At 52.8% G+C, this 11842-nt stretch overlaps 1 protein-coding gene across 1 annotated transcript; it reads right to left on the reverse strand.

Annotated features, from left to right (window-relative positions):
- Positions 1–3314: 3314 nt before the first annotated feature.
- MLN (motilin) lies at positions 3315–10412 on the reverse strand. The gene is made up of 4 exons (XM_038005660.2): positions 10289–10412; positions 8372–8488; positions 5058–5160; positions 3315–3574 (listed from the first exon to the last, which is right to left on the reverse strand). Exons 1-4 carry the CDS (start codon positions 10403–10405, stop codon positions 3315–3317), a joined length of 597 nt encoding a protein of 198 aa, XP_037861588.2. The 5' UTR covers positions 10406–10412.
- Between the last annotated feature and the right edge of the window lie 1430 nt (positions 10413–11842).

Consider the following 11842-nt stretch of genomic DNA (forward strand, 5'->3'; position numbering starts at 1 on the left):
TGTCTGGGTTTTGCATTCCTGCCACTTGCTCCACCTCAGGGGTATTCAACCCTGGCCACAATTGCCGGGAAAATTACAGCCTCAGCTTGGTCAGCTTCCACTGTTGGCCTCCCCATCTCCCCCGACTTAGCTGCTCCCATGTGGTGTGATTTCTCTCACCAAGTGTTGTTTTCCTTTTCTCTGTCTGTGTTTGCACGGAATGCCGTGAATTTGATATAGTGATTGCCTAACGCATATACCACATAATAGTATTTTATTTCTTTCTGAAGCACTGTTTGCATGACAAATGAGTTGGTAACGTTTGTGCAGCTCCTTGCAGCTGTGCAGTTCAATATGTAAAGAATGAGCCTTTCGGCATCAGTACTGGCCCCACGCATTCTAAGAGGGCTTGAAACTAATGCTTAAACAAAGTTATCGTTACAGCATTTCACAGAGTTATGGTCTATTTTATCACAATGGATCTCAGGGCGATTTAAAAATATGGACTGAACTGGAGCCACCCCCAGTGGTGGCACGCAGTGTGGGCTTTGTCAGCTTCCTTATGTTGGGGGACACTGCTGCCGTTCCACACATCTAGGGTCAAGTGGCCCACAGCCCCTCCCCCAGAACTCTGTTGTCTTCCCTCTGGTGTAGAACCCACTGTGCTTGGAGTTGTGGCCTTTGGCCACCCATGCTCAGCCCTTCTACCTCCATGGTGGCTTCTGGCTGTCGATGGCCTTGTCTTGCAGGATCCTACAGGCAGGGCTTTGGGTGTGCACCAAGGGACACCCAGTGACCACTTAACAGCGAATTTGCTGATCAATGCTCCCCTTCCCCACCTCCTCTGAGAAGGAACTTCACAAGTTAGTCAGGCGTTCCTCCCAGTTTTTGGGCCTTTCCTTTTCATCCTGGACTCCCAGCTCCAGTCACGTTCCTGCCCAGATTTATAGCCCTTCTTTGGTTTAGTGAAGTTGGCGTGTTCCTTTTTGCTTTCCTCCACACAACCATCCACACGCTCCCCTCTGTTTGGAAGGGCTCGACCTCAGCTCTTCTTTGCCACTGCTGCCCCTTTGGGAGCTGCCCACGAAGCCCACTAGGGCCTCTGGGAGCCAGCCTTTCTGTGCCTTCAGCCTGGCTCTCCTGCTGGGCCTGTCCACAGCAGGAAGGCATATTGTAAAGAAAAGGGCAATATTGCAAAGTCAGAGGCTGCTCTGCATGCCCTCCTTTCTCATCACTGCTGTGTTGTTTTTTTTTAAGGTGAGCAGCAGCTCAGGCTGTGGTCCGTCTTCCTGATGTATTAAAGGCAGAAGAGGAAAAATAAGCTCCAATATCTAAATCTACTTAGTAACCACATCCACACATTTGGCAGAGGTGAAGGGCTGCTCGGAGCACGCTCTGGATTCCCGGGGGGCTGCCACACTCCCTTCCGTCCCACTGACCTCTCTCTGTCTTGGCAGAGCCTTATAATAATCACAGCCATAAATCTTTTAGTGGGTTCCATTCTCCTCCTCCTCCTGCAAAAAGCCCTGCACACAGTTATCAGGTACTCAAAGATACTCAGGGACCACGGACTCGTCCTTGATCCCCCTCATGGAGGGCCTCACGTGTCGCCTCAGCTATTCAGGGCTTCCCCACCTACATGATAGGTGACATTCCAGTGGGGGCAGGGCGCCGGGAGATTGTGGTTGAAGCGTGGGGTCATTTGGGGCTCAGATTTTGACTGGAATGACCCCAGAAACACCCAGCTTCCCGCTGTTCCATCTCAGTGCCTTATGGAAGAGGAGGGCACTCTATTTCTCTCTCTCTCTAGGTCTGAGGGCGCATCAGCTCAGGGGGAAAATGGAGTCACAGAGAAATGCCAGAATGGTATTTCATAATCTGTTGAAAATTAAACAAATCCCTCACTCTTTTGACTGCTCTCACACTTTGATATCCATGAGTAAGAGTTCCTTCAAAGGCATGAAATATATTACCCAATGTCAATAACAAATTGTGTATGAAGAAAAATGTAATGCTTTGAGAATATTTTCTTTTGGGCTTTGTCCATGATTAGATTACACTAAATTACAGCGTACAGATATCAGGCAATTACTCTTGGCTTTTAACTATTCAATTTCATGGCAAATCCACATAGCTCAGTAATGCTAAAATCACACTGATGCGGTTACCAAGAAAATACCTCATCATCTCCATTTTGTGAAGCTAGGTTCAAGTTGCACTGTAATGACCTGTGGTCCTGTTAAGTGTAAAGTACATTCCAGATGAACATGGGGTAATCCGTACCTCTCTGTAATTGCCAGATATCTGGAGAGATTCTTGCAGATGTTACTGGATAAGCCTGGGTGAGGTGTGAAGAGGAATGACGTCTTTGCTCTCCTGCTTACTCCGGCTACCCTCCCTATCTCTGATCCTGGTTGGTCTCTGGTCCCACTCATTCTATTGCTTTAAACAGGAGCATGTCTCTTTTTCTTCTGTTTTGTGAAAGCATGGTCATTTTCTCTTCACTCAGCTCACAGAATCCTCCCCAACCTCCTCCCAATTTTAATTTCTTCCAAAGCTGTGGATGTACCATAAGCAATCGAGTTGGCTATCCTGGAAACTGGAGGAGCTTGTTAGTGAAAAAAGAATTATTTGAGCTGATTGTGAGAAATCGAACAGTGGCAGGAGGAGGAAAACCAGAGAAGAAAGGAGCCGACACATCTAAACAAGCGGCCAGGGCACTGTGCATACAGATGTTGGTGGTAGCTGGGTCTCTGTTGCAGCTCATTACCGAGAAGCACATCAGAGGGCACAGGGTGAGGGTTGGGGCTGTTGGGCAGCAGCGCTGAGCTTTGAACGGGGCTTTTCTGCAGAATGCACCCTCTCCCTTCCCCAGTGCTGTGGTTGCTGAATCAATTCCCACCTAAACAGTGCAGACCGCCTGGGCAGTCTCCTGGGGACCCCATGTCCCTCCGTGGTGGATGTCTATTTCAACTAGAGGCTCTTCAACACCCAGAATCTCAGGGAAAATGCCCCAGCCAGTGCTGGGGCCCCGCCCCAGAAATGGGCACCCCCTGCTGGTGATGGGGGAAGGCAGTCTCGCTACAGGGTCAGATTCCAGCAGAGGGTGAGGGAAGGACACAAAATGCGTTTTCCACGGGGAAGGGGACCACCATGAGCATCTTGTTTCTCTGCTTCTTGGAGTGTGTTACAGAAAATGGGGTGAACTGGCTTGGTGAAGCTCGGAAGGGCAGGGAGGAGTCTTGGATCCAGATCTTCCCAGCAGCAGGTTTTATAGTTTCTGTGTCTCCCCCGCTGCCCCCTGCATGCCCTTCTGCCGCAGCCCTCTCTCTCTATTACCGGACGTCTTGGCAGCATTTCCCAGGAACCTGCAGCTGCTCCGGGGTTGATCGGTATATGTGCTGGAAATGCGTGTGGATGTGCAGCGTGGCAGGGGTGGGAGCCCATGGAAGGTTTGAGTGTTTCTCGGGAGAATTCAGAGTACCTCCAACAAAGGTCTCTTGTTCAGCGTTGGAGTTCTTATTCTGGTAACTACTTTCTGTGGCTAAGCCTGGGTGGAAATGCAGAATGGACACTGTGTCTAATTGCTGGTAACCTATGGATGGAGGGAGCTGCAATTCTGATGTGGCCCCAGTTTATAAATAAATGAGCATTCATTAATGTAAAATTAAATTAGAATGAAATTTCCCATCCAGTTTTGTTTAGAAGGCAAAAATAAGTGGGTTGGCTGTGTAATTCTGCTGCGGATGCTGGAGCTGATAGTCACAAGGTGATAACAGTAATTTGCTCTTTGCTTGTGCCTCCATCCCAGATCTCAAGGCAGATATTACCACCTTGGTTTTGCACAGGCTCATTGAGGTTAAAGGGCTGGTTGGAAGTTACTTGGCAAGGGGTTGAGTGCAGAGGCCCTAAAATTCTCTGGCCCATTAGACCTCGAGCGTGTCAGTAAACTAAAAATGGACCGAGACCTGGGAGACCTGAATTCCAGTCCTCACTCTGTCACTGGCTTGGTGTGTGGGCAAAAAAATGATCAGTTTCCTCACCTATAATGGAAGGGCCAGTGAGTGGTACTCTTTCAGTTGTTTGGATCTGAGTTAATATTTGAACTTAGAACTCACAAAAGGCACACAATGTTAATGTAAGCATTATTTATGGCCAACTTTCTCTGAGCTTTACTTTTCCCGCCTTTTTCTTGCGACCTGAGTTTGCCCTTTGGGAATTAAAATATTAAATAAGAGTCATTTCTGTATATTTCATGCTTTATTTGCTGGAGGGGGATTTGCTTTGGAAAGGATGTTTTCCTTCCAAGCCCAGCTGGCAGGCTGTGCAAATTCCCAGGGCCTCACTTGGGCGGGAGAGTCCTCCCAAATCTGTCCACCTTCTTCCCAGCATGGCCGTCACTTGGCTGCTGGAGAAAAGCAGAGGTTTGCACTCAGTACCATCAGCAGGTCTGCTTATGAAACTGCCCTCTAAAACCTGCCTGCAGGTCGGAGGGAGGAGGGGGCACCAGGGCAGGCTGGGCAAGAAGGTGGGATGTTTTGCAAGGAGCCTGGAAGCTGTCTATAGCCTGGGGCAAGTCATTTAACCTCCCAGTTTCTCCATCACTAACAGCACTTCCTCGAGTCTCTTCTCTCCTCCTGGGGACTATGAGAAGTAATTAGTGGCTGTTTGTCAGAGGAGATGTAGCTTTGCTCACGTAACTCGGGCAGACCTTGAACTGGGCAAGGCCAAATGGGGCTCAGGACTTTAATTTGCAGAATGAATGGGGACGGGAAAGTGCACCAAGGTTTCCTTCGGAGCAACCACCCCGTGGTGATGTTGTGGGAGGGAATTAAAATATCTGGAGCAGGAGAGTGGGGTGGGTTGCTGGGAACCCAGCCTGAGCCCCGCCTCCCTGGAGAGCTGGGGCTCTGCAGCCACCAGCAGGTATCACAGCATAGCCCAGGGAGAAGACAGCTCCACATTCTCAAGTGCAAAGCCGCCAAACAAATTGCCACCCTGAAACCCTGCCTCTGGAGTATTAACGCCAGGGTGGGCGGAGGCTGGCCAAGCTGCAGAGACGCCCGCTCTCCCCGTACCGTGCTGGGGAAGCATCTCACTCAGCAGCCCTTCCAGGGCGGCCCGGTACTTTTCCAGCTGTCTGGAGTTCATCCTCATTCCAATTTCCAGAGGAGCAGTCAGCTGTGAAATAAGACAGCGTTAATAACAAGGGAGAGGTGTGGAGAGGGCCTTTAACCCCTGGGTGCACTACAGGTGGCAGGAGGGACCCACGGGAGCCACATCACCCTGCAGACCCCACTAGAGCCTCTAGGGATGGCTGGGAATTCTGCCAACTTCCCCTAATTCTAACCAGAGGGCTGGATCCTGAAGGTCGCTGAATCCTGCTGAGAGGATCAACACAGCTTCCCTAATGGTGATGCTGGGATGGGGGGTGGTCAGCAGGAACCCCAGCAGGCTTTTCTCATGAGGAGGGAATTCACTCCCCCCTCAACAGTAATAGCCAACATTGTGGAGCCTTACCCTTATTCTACGCTGTACACTTATTCTAAGTGCTTTATGTATATTAACCTCTCAATAGCTCTGTGGGGTAGGGACGGTTACTGTTCCCATTTTGCAGATGAGGAAACTGAGGACAATGAGATTGAATAACTTGCTCAAGGCCACACAGGTGGTAAGGAGCAGAGGACGAAGATGTTACATCCAAGGGGCCTGGCTCCAGGGTCTGTGCCCCCACGACCACCAGGCTACCTTTCCTCTTGTCTGGAGGCTCTCCACCAAAGGGGTAGTTGCAGCCTTGAGGCAGAGCCTAGGGCACTGATTGATCTCCCTGTCGCCCCCCTGCCAGAGCTTCCTGGATCAATGCTCTTGCTGCACAAACTAGCCAGCAGACTGGAAGACTCCTGGCCTCTGCCTCCCACCGGGCTCCCTGAGTTCCAGGAATGAGCCTCCTAGACCCTTGGGAGCTCAGGGTGCCTGAAGGGTGTCTGAAGGGCCCCAGTCCAGTCCTGCCTGTGCCATTCCCGGCTGTGGTTATGCCTCTCCCTCTAGACCCTCTAGTAGGATCCTTACTTGAACACGAGGAGGCTGGACTGGGCATTCCCAACGGGCCCTCCCAGCTCTGTATGTCGTGGTTCTAGGAGATGGAGAGAGGTGAGAGGGGCCCCACCCAAGCCTTCCCAAGAAGGCTTCATGGACGTACCATGTCCCCGGGCAACCTTGGAGTTAGTGCCTCAAACTCCGACTCAGGTGCATTTAGGAGGTGATTCTGAGTGTGCTCCTGCTCGCCAGCTGCTGGATTCCCTCCCAGCTCCCTCCTCAGGAGCCCAAGGAGTTCAGAGTGGATGTGGGGGGAAAGGAGCCCCACCTTGCTGAGTGCTGAGTGCAGCGACAGCACCCAGCTTGTTCTCTGGGCCTGACAGCACAGGGAAGGATCACTGGCCTGTGTCCAGTGGGAGGTGGGAGTCCAGCTGGGTTCTGCCCTGACTCCTGTGTGACTGTGACAAGGCCCCTGCTCTCTCTGGATGTCAGTCTTCTCGCCCCTCGGGTCCCTTTGTGTGGAAGTGACCCACACTCAGGCCTGGGCCTCTGCTTCTCCATCCATACCTGTCTCCTCAAATGGCTCACCCACGCCTAGCTTGAAATTCCTTCTAACCACGGATGACTTCTACACGTGTGTCTCCAGCCCTCACGGCTCTCCTGAACTCCAAACTTGTATGTCCACCTGCCTGGGCAATGTCTCTGCCTGGATACCCAAGAGCATCTCATGGTTTTCAGGCCCAGTCTGACTTCCTGATCTTCCTCCTGCCATCCTGCAGCCAACCACAGACTACTCTGTCTCTGTGAGTGGCAAATCCCTCTTTAGTTGTTTTGGCCCAAACCCTTGAAGTCAATTTTCACTTTTTCTTAATATCCTATATCCATTCTTTCAGCAAATCCTGTGGGCTTCTACCTCCAAAATATTTAAAACATCCAACCTCCTTGCCCTGCCTCCACCAAGACCGCCTGAGGCCGAAGTCTCCCTCTCTCTTTTTCTCTGTGTCTCATACTATAGCAGCCTCCTCAGCGGCCTCCCTAACTCTGCCTTTGTCCGGTCCCTTCAGTCTGTTCTCAGCAGCTGGAGAGACCCCTTTAAAATGTAAATCAGATCCGTCCCTCCTCTGCTCAGAACCCCCGAGGGCTCCACTTCAGCAGAGTGAACAGAGAGTCCAGTGGCCTGTGAACTCCACAGCTGCCCCTGCCCCTCCACCAGTCTCTGGCCTCCTCACTCTTCCTGAATGCACCGGGCCCTCTCTTGCCTCAGGAACTTTGCACTGGCTGTCCCTCCCACCTGGAAGCCTCTTCCCCCAGAAATCCTTGTGGTTCATGCCTTGCTCTCTTCTGGTCTGTGTGCCCCTACCGTCTCCTAGGACGCCTGCTGTTGCCCACTGAGATCCATAACCCACCACGGCTCCCTGTGGCTCTGTTTCCCTCCATCGCACATGTCGTTGCCTGCCACGCTGTTGAGTTTGCTTCCTGTCTTTACCTTGTTTGTGGTCTGTTTCAGTCGTCCTAGAATCTTGTTTCTTCTTCGCTGTGGAGTGTGAGTTCCACAAGGGCGGAGATTTTGTCTGTTCCCCACCCCGTCCCCAGTGCCGGGAACAGTGCCTCAGACCTAGTAGGGGCTCATTTATTGATCACCCAAATAAACGAGTCTGTGAAATAAAAGAGCTCACGGGACAAGCTGAAGGTTCTCCCCAGCCCCAACAGTCGGCCCTGGGTGTTGAGGCCTGTGGCTGGCTCCTGGGTTTCTGTCTGGGAGGGGAGGAATTGGCACCCTCGCCACCTCTCTCTGGAGGACTGCAGCACCTGCTGCCTGGCCTCCTGCCTCCACTCATGCTGCCCCAGCTCTAAGAGGGCTCCGGTGACTTCCCTGCTTTGAATCCCCAGTGGCGCTGCATGCAGGCCCTGCCTGGGCTGGCCATGCTGCCCTCTCGCCCACTCGACTCGCGCCTGCCACAAGGGCGTGGCGCCCACCAGTGCTCCTCAGTCTTTGTGCTCACTGTTCCTTCTCCCAGGAGGTCCTTGCTCCAGCTCTTTGCACAGGTGGCTCCTTCTCTTCATTCAGGTTTCAAGTCAAATGTCACCTCCTCCAAGAGGCCTTCCCTGACCCATCTCAGGGACAAAGCAGTCCTCCAAACCCCACTCAGTCACTCTCCTACTTCCTTATCTGGTGCCTGAAACGGTTGATTTATCTCGTTGTTGGAGTCCGTCTCTCCCTACGAGGATGGAGCTCACTGCTGTATCCTAGGACACTCTGAGGCTCGCTGTGGTGCGTGGGCCCTGCCTCCAGGCCAGGCAGGGGAATGCATGCCCTGCTCTGAGTTTCTCTCCCTTGTCCCCGTTGTCTGCTCACCTTGATCATTTTGTTTCCTTCTTCCTCGATGGGCTCCGCAGGGTCTACAGGACCTTCCTCCCCAGACCTCTGCCATACACTCAGGGATTTCTTTTGCCCTTTACTCCGTTCCTTTTCCTAAGGGCAGAGCAGAAAATTGCACAGAACTGCCCTCCCTCAACCCACCCTGATGGCCCCTCGCCTGTCTCCATCTGCCCAGGACGCTACCTGCCCCCAGCTCCCTACAGACTGAAAGAACCCTCCCCCCAGAAGCCTTCTGCACGAGGAGTCTCAGATACTAACTAGTGGCTCATGGATGGCCCTTGAGGTTGCCCACCAATAATAGGTCAACTTGAAGAGGAATCCATTCCTTTGTAGTTAAAACATTGCACCCAGATTGTTACTGTTAATTAACTTAAAAAGCTGAAAATAATGGCTGCCCTTCATGCATATTAAGTATGAAAATGTGTCTTTTTTAGCAGAGAGTCTATTAAAAAAGTAGCAAGTCAGCCTAGCCTGGGAGGGCGCCATGGGGTGGCCCAGGAACTCAGAGTCCCTGGGAGGTGATTTATAAGAGGCAAGACAAGAGATAAATTATGGAGGAGGGAGTTTGTAGCTTCTTCATAAAAATCCCGGTGCCTGGCAATTATGAGGAGAAAAGCCATGCAGCAGATTAATGCAGTGTCCTTTGCTTGCCATTTTGCTAGTTTATGTTCCACTGGGTTTGGCTATTCCTGTCCAGCCACCAGTCTTGCCCGGCATGCTGCCGGCCAGGTCCCCGAGCACTGAGATCCTCATTCCTTTGCTTTCTCTAGTGACACTCTCGGAACTCCGCTGTTGGCCTGCCCTGAGACATGGTGATTCTAGAACAAACGGTCATCCTGTGGAGAGCGTGCCAGCGTGGAAGACAGTGTCTTGGGGCCTGCTGTAGTACCTACCCAGTTCCCATGTCTGCTTGAAGAAGGGGATCTGGATTCGGCCTTGCCCCTCAAAAGAGCGCTGTTCACTGGGAATGTGGATCCCCACACACCTCCCCGCATAGAGTGGGCAGTTGCAGACACGCTGTGCCCCAGAGCCTCGAGACCTCCCTGGGCACTAACTCATGTATTCATCCCTATTGGAGTCTCAGTTTCAGACAGGGTGGAGCATGAAAGTCCCTTTCTTCATCTCCTGGGATTAAAGAAACCAAACATCTGCATAGACACTCAGCATCCCCTGAAGTCTAAAGTAAAAGGCAGCCGGGAGGCAGAGCCAGCAGTTCCGTTTTCCTTAGGCTCCACTGCCTGAGTTCCACGAGGCCTGCCTGGTTCTCTTCTGGACCCTAAAGAGGAGGTTTTGGCCACTGCTACATGGACCACAGCCTTGTTTCCCGCCTCTGGGTGCTGGCTCCCATTGGTCCCTTGCTCCTGATCTCTCAAGGCCCCCAGCTGAGTTCCACCTTTTCCCTGCAGGCTTCCAAGCACGCTCCAGCCCTTGGTGATTCTCCCTCCTCTGAACCTGAGCACCACTGATGGGGCAATTCATCATGCCCTGCCTGTGACATCTCTCTTTTGTCTGCTACTGTTAGTTAATTTTTCATATGTTCGTGTCTTGGCACCCCAGCCTGCTCCCTGGAGATGGTGAGGTGCTGAGATTCTTTTGCATGCTCGGGCCCATCGCCCAGGGTGGCCTCTTATACTGCAGAGCAGCTCAGTAAATATTTATTGGCTTGTTAATTAAAAATTTCCTCCAAAGGATAGGCAGGGGTGGGAAAGATGTTGCTCATATGAGCCACTGACATGTCTGAGTGATGCCAGTGAAGGCACAAAGGTGGCCGGAGAGGCGGCTGGGACTGGGGGTTATCTTGGGTCCTGGTCCTTCACACTTTCCTTGGTATTGCTGATGTAGGTCATAGTGACCTCAGCCTTGCTAGCAAGGCAGGCAGCAAGAGGTTCTTACCTGCATCCTCTGGAGTTCGCTGTAGGTGAAGATGGGGACGAAGGCTTCTGTCTGGGAGGCCAGCATGGCAGCTGCATGCACCACCAGCAGAGCAGCCACAGCCTTACGGGATACCATCTTGGAGCTGGACAATGACAAGGAGCTCTTGTCACCAAGTTTGGGGTATAGTGGCAGACTGCTGTGTCCGAGGCAGGGGCCCTCAGTTCTGGCCCATGCCCCAGCTCTCGCTGTGTGATCTTCAGCCAGAGCTCAGCCTCTCTGGATTTGGGCCTGGCATCAGAGCTTTAGCAGATGAGCTCTGAGCACCTTTCTGCCCCGGAGCTGGGGCAGCTGGCCAAGCTTCTGGGAAAGGCCATCGAGCCCCCTGCTACACACCAGGGAGGAATCATTTCACTTGTCTGTTCTTCTCTTTTGTTATAGGCGAGGTCTTCTGGGGTCAGCTGGGCTCATAAGGCAGGAGGACCTCATCTTTCAGAGAAGGAATGCCTAGATTATCAACAGAACTGTGCCCCAAGACCCAGGGAAACCTCCCTGCCCCAGTGCCTATTAGAATGACAAAAGGGGTGGACCCAAGCCCAGATGACCAGGGCTCTGCCTGGAAGTGCCAGGCCAGGACCCTGGGTCTGTAGAACCTCTACCATTGCAAAGGATGAGCCAGATGGAAAAATTCAGCATGGAGCTGTATCCCTGAGCCAAGAGGGCACCCACTTCCCTGTTGGGGGAGCAATGACTTGGGAACAAGCCCCCTGCCCCATGCTCCAGTGCGTCTAACTGCCTTTGGCCACCATCCTGAAACAGCAGGGAGCGGGCTTCGTCTTTCCTCACACCCTGGAACCCAGTGATTGCTGACCAGGAAGCAGGTGTGTGTAGAATAGCTGGCAGGACACTGGGCTGTGGTGGGCTTTTGGAGCTCCGGTCCTGGCGGGGAGCAGTTCGGCATGGTGACTGCAGGGGTACAGAGCCTTAAGAAAGCATCCACTGGGCAGACTTTGGGCAGGGACAGGGTGGTCCTGGGGTGGGGGTGGGACGGCCTAGCTGAGTGCCAGCCATGGTTGACTCATTCAAAGGCAGCAGGGGCTGGAACCTTGGCCTTTTGAGGCCCAGTGCTTTTCCCAATACCCCATTCCATGTTGCCTCTGCCCATAGCAGGTGGAGGAAGGCACAGGGGGCAGGCTTGTTGAATGCATCTTGGGCACCACTGTTCCTGTGCTGGGTGGACTGCTGAGTGCAGGGGCCAGGCCTCCGAGCAGGGAGGGGAGGCCAGGACAGCAGTAGCTCGGAGGGGAGGCCAAGACAGCAGTAGGGGTAGGGGTGGAGGTAGTTACAAGGTTTCAGATAAAGGCTCCTCCAGTCCTTAGGCAGCCTGGATTCTGTCAGCAGGAGAGGGTCTGCCTTGGAAAGGCCTCAGGGCTCCTCTGCAGGTCTCAACCTGGCTCCCCCTTTGAACAGAACCTTCCAAGGCTGCAGGCTTGCATCCTGCCTCTCAGCCAAGACCTGTCTCCTCAGTCATCTGAAGCCACACTGCCAAGCCAGACGTTCCCTCTGCCTTCTTAC

The sequence above is a fragment of the Chlorocebus sabaeus genome, chromosome 17, assembly GCF_047675955.1.
Source record: "Chlorocebus sabaeus isolate Y175 chromosome 17, mChlSab1.0.hap1, whole genome shotgun sequence".
NCBI classification, from domain to species: Eukaryota; Metazoa; Chordata; class Mammalia; order Primates; family Cercopithecidae; genus Chlorocebus; species Chlorocebus sabaeus.